General features: G+C 42.5%; 1 protein-coding gene across 1 annotated transcript; it reads right to left on the bottom strand.

Moving 5' to 3' along the window:
• Positions 1–7,725: 7,725 nt before the first annotated feature.
• On the bottom strand, positions 7,726–15,870 carry Ufm1 (ubiquitin-fold modifier 1). Its single transcript, NM_001126080.2, has 6 exons — positions 15,785–15,870; positions 15,650–15,706; positions 13,036–13,093; positions 12,188–12,227; positions 10,793–10,825; positions 7,726–9,587 (listed from the first exon to the last, which is right to left on the bottom strand). Coding segments are annotated over exons 1-6 (258 nt in total). The 5' UTR covers positions 15,787–15,870; the 3' UTR covers positions 7,726–9,519.
• Positions 15,871–18,453: the final 2,583 nt, after the last annotated feature.

Here is an 18,453-nt window from a genome sequence, read left to right on the forward strand (position 1 = left end):
AAATTAATGTACACTAGACAGAAGCACAGCCACCTCTTTTTCTAACATTGTCTGCCCTTTAAGGTCAGATTGTTTTCTTTCACATACACATGAAGTATAGATAGATACATGAAGTATGTATGTGTTCCATGACACAAATAACAAAAGCAGTTATATATTTGCCCAGCACTTACCGTGAAGGACGGTTCCACTCTATTTGAGAATACAGAATATGGGCTTAGCTGGCAACCCATTCACTCACTAGTGAGTCAGATTGGGGGATTGTTTGCATGTTAGGAGGTGGGCAGTGTAGACTACAGAAACCATGGCAGGGATGCTGATGGCCTGCTGGACTCTATCAGTATAACCACCATGATTACAGGTTGAATGTTAGTGCCTCTTCCAAATTTTCTGTGGTATAGTAGTGTTAAACAAAGCAAAACAATGCCTTGGGGAGGGGTGAAAAGGGCAGAAATCTGGTATATAAACTATAGCCTTGGTAAAATAGGCTCCCCTACAGATCCCACCCCTTGGAAGGCCGAGTCATGGAGACTATAAATTCGAGGCCAGCCCAGGCTACATAGCAAGCCCTGTGGAATGGATGGATGAGTTTCCTTTGCCCACTATATTCATAGGCTGAAATCCTACCCTCTAACTTGATGCTGGTTCAGCTTCTGAAACCACCGTACTCCTGAAGGGGCTGCTGCCCTTCTAAGAGGACACAGTGAGTTGGCTTTCAACCTTTGAACCCTCTGGCTTTCTGCCACAGAAGGACGCTCACAGCAAACCAAGCAACCTTCCAGAATCTAATCTGCTACTGAGGACTATTTGTTGCTGGTCTTGAGATACATCTCAGTGGGAACAGATGCAAGACTGACCTGAGCTTGTTACCTATAACCCATAAAAATCTGAATGTAGTGAGCCAATCTCATATGGTCGTTCTCTGATCTCCAGATACATGTACCATGGTGCATGCATGTGGGTACTGACCCACACCACCACCATCATCGTGATGCATACAATAAACAAACAAACAAACAAACAAACAAATAAATAAATAAATGTAACAAAAATGTGCAAAGACATCTAATCCATAGTATTTTATCTTACTAAGCTAAGCTGACTGTTACACCTAAGGACAAATAAAAACATTGTTTGTTACACTGCAAGCATTTTTGTGCCTTCCCTTCTGTGATTAAGGGGAAGTAACATTAGCATTGCTGTCAAGCAAACATGGTGAAGTCCTATTTCTACCAATTACTTGATGTGTTCTTCATTCTTCTCTTTTCAAGATCCACCAAGTAAATACACCAACGGATTATAATACATGACAAAGATATCTGTTTGTGAATACACACACACACACACACACACACACACACACACACACACACACACACACACAATCTGGGTGCCAAAATGCAAAATGTAAGGCTTGCCCCAAAACTTTGAGTTCGGTCTTTGAGGTTCCCCTCCATTCTGTCACCATTCCAGGTTGACAACTGGCACAAGGACAATGTTCTACTTCACTGTATTTTTAACTATAACTGAACTCATCTAATTATCAAGTTTAGAGCTCAAGAAAGAATGTAATTTGCTCAGAGTGTCTGGAACAAATTACAGTTCCGAGGCTCCCTCAAGGATTCCTGGGGCACTGCTCCCAAGGGGCTCCTGAGAGTGGATTATTCTGATCACTGGTAACAAAGTAGCACTGAGAGGCAATTACCTTGTGCCTGGAACCTCACACAGTGATTATTTGGATAGGCAAGCTGATCTTCACTTTATAAAGGCATTTTCCCCCTGCCCAGGACCTTTTTTTTCCCCTCTGCCTAGATTTTCTCAAAAGAAAACTTTTAAAGCGGATTTTTTTCTAAGACTTCTATTTTAAGATTTCTTTAACAAGTGGAGACAAGCCTAAAATCGGCTCTGCTACTTCAGTTTTCCATTTACTAGGAAGCCTCTATACACCCTAGAAGGTTCTTCCTGCTTACAGCTTGCTCCTTGGAGGGTATTTTGGGTGCTTATGATGTTTTGTAATGAAGGGGCTGTTACTAGCTGGGTGAGCCCTTTGTACCTTTGTTGGGTGCTTTATGGCATGGAAAACAGCCCAGACAAGTGTTTTCTTTGAATGCTACAGCTACATATTATAAAAAAGGTACCTCTGGAGCACAGCCTTTGAGTGGCTGCAGCCTCTGACTTCCTGCTCTTTATTCAAGGGTTCCGGTGTATGGCAGAATCACAGAGTAGGCAAAGGTAAGGAAATAAAAAAAAGGAGAAATATGTGGACAGGGGTGACAAGGAGGGAGGCAAGAGCTTTCTGTACTCTCAGGACTGGAAACTTCCTGGGCAAGATCTCAACAGGAGAAGCTGGCTGATGATTCTCGAGAGTGCAAAGTGGTGTGTCTTTGCAAGCTCCGAGTGTGATTTTGCTGCAAAGTAGCAAAAAACAATTTATAGAACTCAGAGATTGCTCTGATGATTAAATATGAACGGAAAACCATTATAAGAAGTTCAGTAAGTATTACTGTTCATATGTAGTGGTTCTCGCAGAAAGAAATACACCATGACTGCCATTTTTAGGAGACTTCATACTTAAGGCTCAGAATAAAGGAGCGATGGCCATACCAAAACATACAAACAAGCAAATAAACATTATTTAATAAACCAGGAATAATCCGTGTTTAGGCTGCTGCAATGGATCTGTGGGCTCATTTACCACCCTCTAAAGATCAGCAGGTGCTTTTAGGCACCTCCCACCATTTGGATAAACCTTAGAATATTAAACAACCCTGAGATTTCACCTCATACCAGTGAGAATGGCTAAGATCAAAAACTCAGGTGACAGCAGATGCTGGCGAGGATGTGGAGAAAGAGGATCACTCCTCCATTGTTGGTGGGATTGCAGACTAATACAACCATTCTGGAAATCAGTCTGGAGGTTCCTCAGAAAATTGGACATTGAACTGCCTGAGGATCCAGCTATACCTCTCTTGGGTATATACCCAAAAGATGCCCCAACATATAAAAAAGACACGTGCTCCACTATGTTCATAGCAGCCTTATTTATAATAGCCAGAAGCTGGAAAGAACCCAGATGCCCTTCAACAGAGGAATGGATACAGAAAATGTGGTACATCTACACAATGGAATATTACTCAGCTATCAAAAACAATGACTTTATGAAATTCGTAGGCAAATGGTTGGAACTGGAAAATATCATCCTGAGTGAGGTAACCCAATCACAGAAAAACACACATGGTATGCACTCATTGATAAGTGGCTATTAGCCCAAATGCTTGAATTACCCTAGATGCCTAGAACAAATGAAACTCAAGACGGATGATCAAAATGTGAATGCTTCACTCCTTCTTTAAAAGGGGAACAAGAATACCCTTGGCAGGGAATAGAGAGGCAAAGATTAAAACAGACACAGAAGGAACACCCATTCAGAGCCTGCCCCACATGTGGCCCATACATATACAGAATATTGATCAAAATAGTTTAGAATAAATACATCTTCCAAGCAGAGGTTAGAGAACCCCAAGACAATCTATAAACCAGGATTTCTCACTATGAGAAGTTCAAGGGGTCCTTAGTAAGTAACATTAAAATGTTTTCTCACGTTTTGGCTTTGTGTCCCCTCCCTGCTAATCCTAAGGTTGCCCTCAGCATCCTTGAGGGTGGGGTGAGGGGTGAGACGGCGCTGCAGTACCTGCCATCACCTCAGAATCCTGTCCTGGTTTTCCCCTTCCCAGACTGAACATCTTTATTTCTTTATCTTGCCTTGTTGCCTTTGATAGAGTTTATATAGTGAGCTAAATAGATATTGAAGGGCAAACATTCTTCATAGCCTCAAGCAAAGACCACCTATAATCTCATTATTCAATTTACTATCAACTGTAGGGTTTTATAGTTTATAACAAGCTTAGAAAACAACCCTCTATTCCAATGGTTCTGAAACCTTATTTTTTAAATCACTATCATCATGAATCGATGTTAACATGATTTTCAAGTATGCTTTAAGTGTCAATTGCTAGGAGCACAGATTTTCTTCTGCTCAGCCTGTCACATATTATATAAATTAGTTTTAAAATATTGAATCATTCTTGCATACAGAGAATAAAACCTGCCTGATCACAGTATAGATTTTTAAGAACATATTGCTGGATATATTTCGATGAATTTCATTATGGAATTTTGCATCTAAGTTCACAAGTGATATTGAAGTTTTCTGTGTTGTGTTTTCAGATATGATAATCTGTGGGAACAGGATCAAGGATTAGGGTTGAGAGAGAACAGAGTCAGATGATGAATCCTGGGGAAATCTGAGTCTGGAGACCAGCTTCAGGGTGCAGATCTCAGTTTATTGCCCAGCGCATACACTTATGTACAGTGTTTGAGCCAATCTTAAGTCCCTAAATCCTTGGCCAATTATAACTCATAGCACCTTCACCATGCTCCAATGAAAGCCCTGCCTGATGAGTTAACTTAGAAGTTGTTGGGGGGGGATATCATCACCCCAAAAGCAGGGGCACTCTCCACTCTGATGCAGGCGGACTGTGTACATACCTGAAGATACAATAGTCTCTTACTACATATCAATGCTTTTCTATATGCCTTTTCTTCACGTCCTTCACAAACTGTTTCTACTGATCTTCCTGGTCCTTTAATCCCTGTGCCACACACTATTACACTCACTTGACAGTGACTGCATGACCCTCCTAAGTTAATATTAATACATTCAACCAAGATGCGAGCTATTTGATCATGGGAATGTTACCCTAGCAGATAAACCTGCACATTTTGTTGCCTCATGAGGTTGCAGGCAAGTGGTTCCCACATACAAAGACCCTAGAAAGATCCCTGGCAAACAGTCTACTAAGTCAAGGATGCTCTTCAGTCTCTGTGGTTGCACAGGTCAATTTAAATCATCTATACCATAGAGAAGCCAGCTAAAACAACAGAAGATGTGTGAGACTGTCTTGAATGAGAACATTAGTTAGGGTTTACAAAGAAGTAGGCAGGAGCTGGAGAGATGGATCAATGGAGAACACTGGCTGCTCTCTCAGATGACCTGGGTTTGAGTCTCAGAAAAAAACCCACGATGGCTCATAACCATTTGTAACTCCATTTCCAGGGGATCTGATGTACTTTCCCGGCATCCATGGTCACCACACAGGAATATGCTGCACATACATACATGCATGAAAATGGTCATACATATTTATTTTTTAAAAAAGATTTTTCTGATAAGACAGAAATTCGAATACACGGTTGTTTAGGTATCCTGATGAGGCAAGGTCGTGAAGCCCAACACTGACATAGCTGACCATAAAAATTACTGCCAGAAGGGGCAAATGACGTGCATTCTGGGAAGTCCTTAAGCAGCTTCCCACAGCAAGAGACTTCTTTCAGATGTGGGGCTGGGAAGGAAATTGGGAAGCAGAAGACACAGGGTAGGTCAGAATTTTATATTTTATATTTATGTCTTTGTTTACAAGGATGCCATGTCTTCAAGTCCTTTTTAACATTTTTAAATGTCTAGAGATCCTATTTTAAAAATAAAGATTTAAAGGTATATAACCTAAGAATAATGAGGTAGAGTCTCTCTATGAACAGATACCACTCTGAAACACAGATACTACACTCACTCTCACAGGTAAACCATGGGTCCATTAAAACCCTAAATCCAGGTATGTGGCTCTCTCCAGACTGAGACACACTCACAGCTCAGACTTCAAGTCTCTGGTGATGACACCTCACCCTCTCTTATGACTTACTCCACACTGCAACTCAAATAGCAGAACTGCAAGTTTGAAGCCACACTGACTGCAACTTCCACTCGTGCTGCAATCCCCACGGACCCACACCTTCATTTCCAATGCGCTGAGAAACTACATCTGTTTGGCTATAGGTAGCCAACCAAGACACAAGACCATTTCTACCCTTACTTGGTAATCTACCTCCAGACTCCTTGTTTCATCCTTACACCATGCGGACATCTAAAAAAATGGGAAAAGCCTTAATCTGCCCATCTATTTATCTACAAAACATCAACATGAAAATATCCAGAGCATCTCGAGACTTGTCAAAATGTTTGTGGTGCTGACAACACAAACTGCAGAGCCTCTTTCTATAACAACTCGTCAACTGTAAGCTGTGCATTTAAGAACTGATTTATCAAACCTGCTAGGCAGCCAAACAAATATTGACATGATGCATCATCACGATATGCTCTCAATAACAGCTTTTACATTCCGAAGGAGTTTTGCCAGAGAACCAGATTTATGCCCCAAACTGGCTCTCCATTTGTCTGTCAACCTTGGCTGTTATTATGTATTCAACAAAATAATTCTATGCAGAAAGATCAGACAACAGGGCCACACACCACTTCAAATGGCTGTCACATAAATGAAGATCACACTCAAGTGGAGAATGCGAATGATAAAGTTTCAAGGCAAGAGGCCAGTAATGGAGGGAACCACGGGCACACCGATCAAATACTGATGAAGCACAGACAGCTGAGACTTACAGTCCCCACCTGTGTCTTTGATTTTCAAAGTTGGTCATACACCATTAAACTTGAAGCCCAGTTTGGCATATTTGTTTTAGTCTATTCTATTCTACTCATGGTGAAGCAACACCATGACCAAACCAATTCTTACAGGAGAAAGCATTTAATTAGGGGCTGCACAGTTTCAGAGGTCTGACACATTATCATCATGGTGGAAGGCATGGTGGCATGCAGGAGGCATAGTCCTGGAGTAGTAGTTGAGAGCTACACCCCAATCCACGGGCATTCAGAGGCCGGAAGAGGGCAAAGGATCTCCTGGAGCTGGAGTTACACATGGTTGTGAGCTACAGTGTGGGTTTTGGGAACAAAACCTTGGTCCTCTGCAAGACCAGGAGGCTCTTAGCCACTGAGCCATCTGTCTGGCCCTAGTTCAACAGATCTTAAAGACAAGTATGCGCATAGTTTTACCTAGCTTTATAAATAGCCTTGGGAACAGTAAGGACCTGGGATTGGTCCTTTATATATATTGGTGCTCCAAATCTACAAATGCTTGGAACCTTTTGGGCAAAGACATACAGCAGCTTAAAATAACATTTGTGTGTTATGTGTCACAGTGTGAATGTGGAAGGTCATTTCTCTTCTTCCACCATGCAGGTCCCAGGGACAAAACTCAGGTTATTGTAAGGGACCACCTTTATTGGCTGCACCAACCCTTTATTTAGCTCTTTTCCTTCAAATAACAACCAAACTTAAGAAATAAAGCATCTAAAACCCACTGACTTGGATCATGGACAGTTTCCCAGGAGTGACCAACTGTTAGTATCTTCTTTCTTTGTGCTGTTAGATGACTCCAGAATCAAGCAGCTTAAGGGAATGCCCAAGATGCCAGGGTACTTTGGCCTTCACCTGCAATCCTACTCTCAAGTGTTTTCCACACTGTCATGGTGCCAACGCTAAGCAGCATATGCAGCCCCCAGTCCTGCTTACAGGGGTCCTCATGCCTAATGAGCGAGAACCCGAGGGATGACTTCAGAAGTCAGGACTTTGAATTTCCTAGTTTCACTCTGGACACTATCCAGGACTGGGACTGCCTGAAGTTCTCCTCTTCCAATTAACAGATTAACATTTAGAAATATAATTATTTTTATGACTTACCTTTTATCTTTGCATTTTAAAAAACAGTATTAATAAACTGGTTAGTAAGTCTGATAGCAAAATAATGGTAGCCATGATTTACGGTATAACAAAATGTATTTTCCTGAGGTATTAATTATAGACATTAAAATTAAATACAATGCCTAAAATGTTCTGAACTTACAGATCACATTTAATAACAAATTACCTAGTTTTTGAGTAAAATATTTTCAAGACTATGTATTTTCAAATTAAAGAACTGGTTTGTTAGGTAAATCATTTCATACTGTAAGTCTGTATAAACAGTACTGACAAGCAGAATTTTGTGCTAAAGGCAGAATGGAAGAAATTTAATAGAAGCAGAATTAGGTGGCAAATATTTTTAAATGTCCGGTTAGCAGAGGCCTAATATAAGGAATAAGGTCTCCAGGCACTGGACATAACCATAAAAACCCAAGTAAACATGAGCTGCGTATTGCTACATAATTCAGAACCCCAGAACCTGCAAACCTGTAGATAAGGACAATTCCTTCCTACTAAGACAGCCCCATGATAAGGAATATGAGACACAAGATAAAAACTGGTCCTGAAGACATTATCAATGAACTTAGTATTTATTGAGAACTTGTACTTCTACCTCTAGGGAGACCCCTCACCTCCAAAGAGTTCCCCTACTAAAGCAGAGCTGCCTAGTTCTCCCTCAGTCAGCATTTGATCCATCTTGAAACATGTGCCAGCTGTGGACTTCCTGTGTAAAGGCAAATAGTTATCGTGGGAGGGGATTGGCTCACATCTGGGTGTCTGCATGAGGTCAGAGGATGACTCTGGGGAGTTGGTAATCTCCTTCACTCTGGCACTTGAACTCAGGCTGTCAGCCCTACCAAGCCCCCTTTCACCATCCTTGTAGATTGCTCCCCTGAGTTTTGATGTGTAATGCAATTGCCTTCTGACCCTGTGCCCAGTCTTCTCCCTTTCACACGTTTCCACCCCTGCCACAGCTCCATCCTGACTTTGGATACTGCCAGCCTCCTGCTCCCCCTCACTTCCTCTGCTCTCTGGCAAAAGCCTGGCTTTGCTTCCCTGGTTCTTTATCCACGTGTCACTAATGCTAACAGCTTCTTTAAAGTTTCCTCTTCATTAAGGGACACCCCATCAACACTTCAGATCATCTCTGCAACAATACTTTTGGATGCTGCTCAAAAATAAAATCTTCAAAAATAATGGTTTAAGGACTTCTGTCTTAAAGCTTTATTCTTTATCAAGGAATTCATAATATAGCTAAGGGTGCTCCTGTGGTACTGTCAGCTCCCACCATGACACTTGATTTCACAGGGTCATTATTGTTGAAGCTATTCGATGCACAACAGCAACTTACAATGGTTAGATTCCATAATTCAATGTTTGGTTTTATATAAATTTAACTGTTCATTCAAATACCTATTAAGTTCATCACAAATTATATAATTTAAAAGTCTAACTAAGAGATGCTGTCAAGCCAAATGCTTCTATGATCAATTATCCTTTTAAATTTCAAAATTAGAAGATACATATGATTCTGTGAATTTTAATTTTTCCAAATGCTCCTGAAAAGAATTAGCAGACTTATCCTCCAGTTTTGCTGTTTTTGTTTTAAAGCACAGTCCATTTGTCACAGAGGTACTCTCTTCTGGTGAGGCAGCAGTCACCACGGTGTGACCTGTGGTGTGGTACCCTCCACTCAAAGGCATTCTCTCTTCCCATGAAAAAATGAACAGGAAGGGACAAGCGTCAAGGTTCCCTGTTCCGCTGATTCTCGGTGCTTCCATTGTGCTGTGAATGCCTGATTTCAATTGTACAGCAACAACAAATCCCAGTGTTCATTCTGAGAGGCTGTGCATTCCAAGAAGCATACATTAGCAGCTCCCAACTCGGTCTCGAGGAATGAGCCGCAGCTCTGAGCCGTGCTTCAGAAAAACGTTTCCTACACAATAAACAAAAACGCAATGTCAGGCGTCTAAGAGGACAAGTAACATTGTCACCCAGCAAATTAAGGCAGAGACGATGTCCCAGTGTCAACACGGAAGCTCTGCCCCCACTTCTCTCCCACCCTCACAGATCAACAAATGTTCAAATGGCACACCAGCCACTGGCGAGCCAGAGCAACATCAATCAATGGTGCCACCATAGGAAAACAGTGAGTACAAGGGCAGCGGAGGCCACTGAGATATTCTGATACTCCTCGGGCTTGGTCTCCTGATGGTATTATAATCAAGCTAAAGGGCAACACATGAGTAAGCAAAAATTTTAAACTAACATAAACCAACAAAAACTTACAGAATAAAAAAAAAAATAAAACCATCTACTCCCAGATTGCACAGGATTAGTAATATAGTGCCTCACAGTTTTCCATAAATAAGACTTTCAATTTAAAGTATATACTCAAGAGGATTGATGGTGACAACAATAACCTGCCACTGTAAGTCACTCTTCACAGTCTAGATCTATGACTTCCAGTGGCCGATAACTTTTATAACTCGGAATCTTCCCAATACAATTGTTTAAAAGACAAGTACTGTTCCAGAATGAAGCTATATTAAATTGCACAGCTTCAAAGCATCACAATTGGAGTAGCAGCCCAAAGCACACATCTGGGGAACGGCAGTCTTCCCACAGGCTGAGAGCACCTTTACTAATGTAAAGCACATGTACCCCACCAGCAGGCCAGGACACCAACACTTCATGCTAGTTACGTTCCCACAACTCTCCTGGGATCGCAGCCTTTGAGATGTCAGTGTCTGTAGCTATTTAAAGAGTGGCTGGCAGCTAGCACTCTTTTTTGGCACTTTCTGGATGCTACCCATGAAATATCCAGACTTAAAGCAGCTCACTGGCTACCACAGAATCACATTAAGAGGAAGGGCAGTTAGAACCTGGCACAGTCTCAGCTTCTGACTTCTTTGTTATACACATTAATACTTTAAATTCCTAAACCATTACTAATCAGGCTTACATTTACATGTGGTGAAAGCCAGAGAACATTAACATATATAAATGAAACCAATTATCAATGAGTTAGAAGGAGACTGCTACATGAGAAGCTTTACACAGCTGTGTCTTTTGAAAAATCCTGTCTAGTTGAAATGAATAAAACATTCAGCTTCGATGGGCAGACAAGCAGACACTCACCAGCAGTCTGTGCAGGATTAATTCCTATTCCATCTGAAAAAGAAATTACAAACCGTCTAAGTTATTTCTAAAGCTACAACAATTTTACAGTAACGAGACACTGCGCCTATGGGCACAGGCGAAGGCTGAGCAGCTTTAGCCCCAGAACCCAGACAACAATCTCTCAGGTCAGCACCTGTCTGTAGGCAGCAACCATGAGCACGTGTCATACATGCCTCAGGAGAAGACAAAAGATACAGCAGGATTTAGCAGAGCCACCGTATCTGGCATGAATTCCAGAGTGATGGCACCTACGTTTTAAAGAAGTCTTTTGTCACTGACTGTTATCTGAGGTTTGGGGGTTACTCATGTATCTGAGAATTGCTTAGGTGATGGGTCTTTTAAGACAACCTCTAGATCAGATAATAAGCTTTGGTATGTGGAAATTAACTTGCTAAAGGTGCCTTTTAAGGAACAATAAAGAGAGCGTCTAGGCAGCTCAGTTCCTCAGAGGCCGATCCCCCTGCTGTTGAGAAGCTGAGGACGCAGTGGCCCCTTTCTTCCATCAACTGTCCTGTGTAACCCAGAACACCAACCAAAAGCTCCTAAGTGCAATGGCTCTCACACTTCTACAGAAGACAGTGTTTTCCATCCCACTTTACTAACCTAGCAAGCAGGACCACTCCTTGTTTGAGAGACAAACACCTCATGCCACTAGTCATTTCCACTGCGGGTGGTAGGCAATCTCCAAGATGAGAGAGACCCAGGTTATTTTGTTCATGTTCTAGTGACACTCTGAGTGTTGTAAACATTCCCACTAGAAAATCTTTAACTTTCCAGAAAATTAACCACCCTTTTTCAATGTGACAACACACAGAAGAAATCCAGTCATACCTAATCACGCTGAGCTACTGCCCCCTCCCCTCCCCTCCCCCTAGGTGGAACGCCCTACACAGGACACTTCCCATCTGCAGCAGTTTATACACAGACATGGACACGTACTCCTCTCACAGCTCACTCACTGTTTACTACCACATAAGACCAGTCGCACTGGAATTTGTACCAGTGCTCCGAGGCATTCAAATGTTTTTTAACTGAATATATTTAAATAGGAAAACACTGCAAGCCTGCCAACCAGCAGTCTATTAGTACATTTATTCATTATAGGGCAGTCACACTCCTGCTTAACTTTCTATACTCTAAAGTGCTTTCTGAGACAACTTTATATATGTATATCTTGCCTGCAGTATTAATCTAGAGGGAGAGATAGATATACTAGATAGTCTGAAGCTTCCCACACTCATTATATACAGTGGCCTCCATGCAAAGTTCACCATTAATGTAACGTTTCTGTTAATATACACTAGGGGCTATGGGGACTGCCTCTAGCATTTAAGGTTAAAAGTGAATTCTTACCATTAGTAATAATCGCACTTGTAGCAGCAGGAACTTTAAACTAAAAGGGAGAAAAGAAAAAAATAAATGCCAATATAGTCCCAAGGAAACATGAAAGACAGAATGAGATCGCAGCCCCTATTACCATTCTGTTAAGTCTAGAGTCCGACAGCCTGTAGGAAGGGACATCCTAAGAGCAGGGTTACTGGAGTCCATAGCAGTGTGAGAGCTCTGGTTAGACACAACTTGGGTGTGCACGAAGCACAGGGACTCAGTCTCAGTATGGGGCTGAGTGGAGGAAGAGCACAGAGCGGAGGTATTTGCTTTATACCATGTAGGTGACTCACACCACCACTACGTCAGAAAGCTGAAGGTTCCCGAATCATAGCCTGGTGCCACCGGCCCACATCACCCTACACTTCCAAGAGCTGTGCCTACTGATGCTTTGCAAACAATTCTGATAATTCGAGGTAGAAAACTCTCAATTCTTAAAAACAGAAAATACCAACATGTTTTTAAACATTTAGACATTTCAAAACAAGCAATTTTTACCAAAAGTACACACATGTACTTAGTATGCCCAATCCAAGTGGATATAATAATCAGCTCTTAAAAAACAAACTGGTACAATTAAATTCTACACTTTTCATTTGCTGCATTAAACAGATGTACCAACTTACTCAAGTCACTGTTTCCTAACTAGAAGATAGATTAACTTTTCCTGGGCTGTGACTCCTTTAGCATGAGCCCAGTAATGAACGACAGGAAAATGAGGGAAAGGAAGGGCACAGCGCATGCAAATTCACAAGAGACAAAAGCCAGAGATACACTAAACACACCCATAAGATGCTGTTCGAACCCACACTTACCTCTTCTGCTGCAAACTTTAGCACAGCTGTGAAAGGTGTGCTTTCAGGAACGCTGAGGCTGCAACAAGGAGAGAAGAATTTCATAAAGTTCATTTCATTACAGATGGGGAACATTTGTTTGGGGCTGTGAAAGTTGTCTGTTTTCGAGGCAGCATTCCATGCACTGATGCGAAACAAAACACTAGGAAAGCAGAGTCCAGACAAGGGACCAAAGCTCCGTGTGAAAACCAACACCCTGCACGCAGAGTTCCGCCTTCTCTTTGTGTTTCCTGTGTTTAAGGTTTATTGTATGTTATGTGTATGTGTCTCCGTCTTTGTGTGTACACATGTGTAGAGGTGCTCAGAGGCCAGAAGAGGGCATCAGATCCTTTGGAACTGGAGTCACTGCCAGTTGTGAGCCATCATGTGGGTGTTAGGAACTGAACCTGAGTCCTCTACAAAAGTAGCTTGTGCTCTTAAACCACCAAGCCATGGCTCCATCCAGGTAGATACAAGTGCAGACCATGGGCAGACATTAGACGAATTTTCTCTCTCCTTAAAGACAGAGTGTCAGGCTAGCCTCCAACCCAGAGAATTCTGCTTGCCTCTGCCTCACAAATGCTGGGATTGCAGGCATGCCTGTGTGCCCAGGGGGAGATGGCTGTCAGCAAGGCCAACTTCTCCATATCCTCAAGTCTATTTTATTGCCTCTCATCTAAGTTTAAAAACAACAACAACAACAACAACAACAACAACAACAACAAAGTGTTAAGTACAAAACTCAGACACTTCTCAAGCAGAGAAACCACTTCTCTTTAAGCTTTCCTATGTGTCATCACATAACCCATTCATGTCTTAATACAACTACTATCACAGAACTTTGTAGGGCTAAGCCCGGATTCCTCTTCAAGAGTCACACCATATAGTACTGACTTTCAGACGTGCAAATGAATTGTTTGTGCTAGCATCTTTCCTTCCAAATGTAACTGAATAACTAAAGTGGGCATCTTGTTTTCCTTTCCTTCATTTTCTTTTTGGGCTTAGTGGGGCAGAGAATAACAAGAAATTTTCTAATAGTCATTTGTTTAAATACAAAGGTTTTGGTAGTATTCTGCAGGTACTCAAGAACATCAACAGACTGCCCACACATGTGCACAGAGCTACACATGCATTAAACGTACACAGCACTGAAGAACTGACAAAGCTCATTCAGCTGCAGTGTAGTCCCTGGAACAGTCAATGCTCCAGGAGTACTGATAGTGGCACTGTCCTACTGTCCCTTCCCGTTCCTCCTCACTTCTTTCCAGAGCACTTTCACCCACTACTGAGCATAAGCCAGTGCAGTGGGGCACACCAACAACCAGAGAAACTGCCCTGACTAACCCACCTTAATCCTGAGCAAAACTAACAGGCAGACTGTAGAAAGAGGCTTTCCCCACAGTAGCTATATTCTTTAAGGTAAAGGTATGGGAGATGTTCATAGGCGTTCCATGAAAATGAGAGAAGTCCCCTCTGACTTCATTTGAATGGTGGGAATAAAACAAAAATACTTTCTGAGGATAGGAAAATAAGAAAATTTGGGCGAGTATAGTAGAGTGCCAGTCATAAGTTGTTGGTTTGTTTTCCCCCAATAAAACTCATCAACCAGAGCTATTGTAATTTTCTTCAGGAACAGTGCAGAGAACACAAATTTGGTGTTTCATCAAGCAAAATACTCCAAGCGGGAGAGGTGGCTATCAGATTCCAGGAAGCTTGCAAAAGAATGATTTAAAAAGGCAAACCATAGAGTTTCATCTGCACAAGAAATGAGTGGGTATAGTACTAGGGAGGCAACCTTGACAGATTAAAAAAGCCACTTGGTAAGCAATTAAACGAGTTATTGTAGAAGAGATACTGCAGTAAAGCATCTAGAGGAAGAGAATATGGCCATCTGAAAACGACAGTTTAAAGAATGAGCCCTTACTGGAGAGGCAGGGTATAAGGAGACCATCTTAGAGATGGAAGGGTAAGGGAACCACAAGCCATGAAGCTGAATGAATCACAGGTGGGAAGTCACAGAAGACGATGACACCTGGCATCAGCTCAGTTAGCTAGGCTTTGGTACCACCAAACGAATCATGAATAAAAAATCTATGGAAATCCCGGTGTTTTGCCAGTTAGCATAGGTCTTCCAGCTGCACTAACTCAAAAAAGGTCTACTTAAAAATCATAATATGATCGAGATGGGTAACACGTTGTTAGCCCAACAAGAACACATGGCCCTACAACCTGCTAAACACTTTTCATGAAGGCCCAAGTTAGTATGACTTGGGGTTCAGCTCTTAACGCATCCAGTTATTGAGTCTATACACAACAAAACAACAACAAAAATCCCTGAAGTTAACAGTGTTAGGTTTGAACCCGTCAAAAGTCCAGACTTAGGAAGTCCTCACTAACTTCCGGTAACAGCTGGTCCAAGTAAAGACTTTTAAAATTAAGGAAAAGGGTTCCATCCTTGCCCAATGTTCTCTCCATTGCACCTGCCCACCCAGTGGGTTGCGAGGGGCACTGGCTTTCAGCAGAAATGCTGCACCTCTCCTTCTGTCCCCTTCTGTCCCTCCAGGCCCAGCCGGCTCCAGCCTTGCCTGTCACTCACACTTTGTACGGTAGCCGCGGGTCCGACGTCAGCGTGATTTTAAAGGACACCTTCGACCTGTGGGAGAGAACAAGAAGTCATTACTGTCGAGTTCGGCCACGGAGTCAAGGCCGGGACGCGGGGACTGACACTTACATGGTGGAACCGCCTGGTACTCAAACCGCGAACAGCCGCCCGCCTAGCTTCCTTGATGGCAGGCAGTGGGGTCCTTCGCGGCCCACGTCGCCCTCCAGCGCGGCTATCTACAGAGCGCCTGAAAATTATGCCGGAGTTCACAGGCTACAGAAAGTCACTAGCCCACAGTTAGAAATTTCATTCTGAATGTTTATCTATCAAGGTGAGGTATAAATGGTAGATAAAGAATACATTTCTACTTTTGATTGTTTATTGACACACTTTTAGACAGGCATTACAATACAGGCCAAACAGAGTGGCCGCTAGGTCCCCACTGGCTGGTTACGGCGGAAGTAGGGGCTGAGTCGAAGCTGGACGTGGCGGCGGAACTGGGGGCGGGACTCAAGACCGGAGCGGATGAGGAAGCATTGCTGAGTTGCTAAGCAACCTACCTGCACGCACAGATTTCTATTAGAGAGAAGGTGGACTCAACTGCTTTAATTAACGGCATTCTTTGATCTTTCGAACATTTTTGTTAATACTATTTACATTCGCTTTAACCTTATAGTTTTCTTCTCATACTTCACACTTCGCCACTGACGTTTTAATCATTTCAAAAGAAAGTTATCACGATAGAATTCTGCTGAGATTCCTGTTAGGGCCCAGAAGAAAAATCTTTTATCTTGGAGGTGTTGGAGGAAAAAAAAATCATCACTACACCCCGTAGTTCTTGTTGTGGCCACATAGAATTTAACTCTAATGCAAGGTTGCCAATCAGGTACCTTTATTCAGCTTACCTACAGACCTTGAGCACTTGTGTTCGCCAGGCACTAAACCAAAAGCTGTGGCCCCGAGGAAATCAGACATATGTCCTTTAGAATCTGTCAGTTCCTTGTTATTCTTATAGTGAGAGGGGAAAGCTGCCTTTAATCTTTATCACAATGTAAACACCAAGATAAAATAAGCTTTCCATCTCACAATAACTAAGCCTTTTAAAAGAAATAATGCAGTGAGTAGATGAAACCAAAAATAGGCACTGAATCAACAGGAAGATCCAGTCAGCCTATAGATAACTGGTAGGTTCTTCATGAGAAATATTGATAGGTAAGAAGCTCCCCTGGGAATATTGGAACTACATCTCATCTTTCCTGCAATTCTGTAGTTAGATGGTCTCCCATAATGTTTTCTCCCAAAGTTGAGAATTCTGGTGCTGACTGTAAGTAGTGCTCCAATATTCTCCCGCTGTATGTCTCTCAGTGAATCCAAGAGATATATACCGACTTGTCGATATGGAGATCGAGCGCTGTGTCTTCTAACAGCTAAAGCTGCAGAGTTAACGTTCATGACTAAAGAGTTGTCTGTGAAGACAAAATTACCAAAGGCGGGCACCTGTCTACCTGCTGCCTTCTATTTAAATAGCACGAAGTTAGAGTACAAATTTCAGTCTGTTTCTAAGAGGACCTGTTATATATTTTAAATAAAATTTGCATCGTGTTACCTAGTTTGGTTTCTGCTCAAGTATGGAGCCATGTTACAAAATGCCACCGTAAGCATTAAATGTGGGATGGAAAGGTGTCCTGACAGTCTGGGGCCAAGGAATACCACAAAGTCACACTGCACAACAAACCTCACCCAAGAGATTTATCAGGAGGGGAAAACCCTGGGCCGGAAGTGTATGTGTGTGGGGGAGGTGTGCGGGGGTGGGGGTGGGGTGGGGGTGGCGACGGCCTCTGTTAGGATGAGTAGCGGAACTGGGCAAAACACAGGGTTTTTTAATATAGGGTTTCTTGAGGGGAGATGGAGCAGAGCTTTGCAGGGTGGCCTATGGTTGGAGGAATTGTGTGGCTTGATCTTTGGGCAAGCTCAGGAGTTTATTAATATTTTTATTTTTCTGTAGAGCAGGCCTAGCTCTTCTTCCTCAGGGCTGGGAATGACAGCTAAGGCCAATAGGGAAATCTAGGTGCTGGGCCTGGCCTTTCTCTGAGGAAAGGGCTTTCTCTGGGGAAAGGGCTTACAAAGCATTTGTAAGCACAGCAGGGAAAGCCCTCCTGCCACTCAAGGTGGCACGAATAGCCAACAAACATTCTTTGTTCAGAGTTTCTGCTATTTGTATACACCATACAGTGAGAACATGATTCAACCCTAATGTGACTTCAAAACTCAGTTGCTGGGGCTACTTCAAAAATACCGGACTGCATCAAAATAAAAAGTAAAGACACTGTATTCTCCCCCCACCCCCAGTTCCAAAGAAACACTGGGACAGGCTTGCTGCAGGCGGTTTTGGAGCAGATTGTGGGAGGGGCATATATGAGTGTCCTTCCAAGACTCCACCTCTCTCCTAACCGAAACAAGCTGCTGATTTAACTTCCCTAAATTATGTATGTATCAGTTGTTTCTTCTGCCATATCCCATATTCGACTCTAAATTCTGCAGTCGGCTTCTCCACCTCCTCTAACCATTTGTTTCTTTCACCTACTGGCTAAGTGTCCTCTCTTGTCCTCTTGGGCCCCAGTTCCTCCCTTTGTCTACTTGCCCTCTTTCCTCTTCCTCTTTTGCCTGTCCCCACCTCTTTCCCTGGCCAGGTTTAGTCTAGACATTTTTAGATGCCTCTAGCTGAACTTTCCCTTATATCTACAATAAACCATTTGTCTTCAACAATACCTAGGAGTGGTCATGTCTTCGTTTTCTTT

Source organism: Rattus norvegicus, chromosome 2 (genome assembly GCF_036323735.1).
Source record: "Rattus norvegicus strain BN/NHsdMcwi chromosome 2, GRCr8, whole genome shotgun sequence".
NCBI classification, from domain to species: domain Eukaryota; kingdom Metazoa; phylum Chordata; class Mammalia; order Rodentia; family Muridae; genus Rattus; species Rattus norvegicus.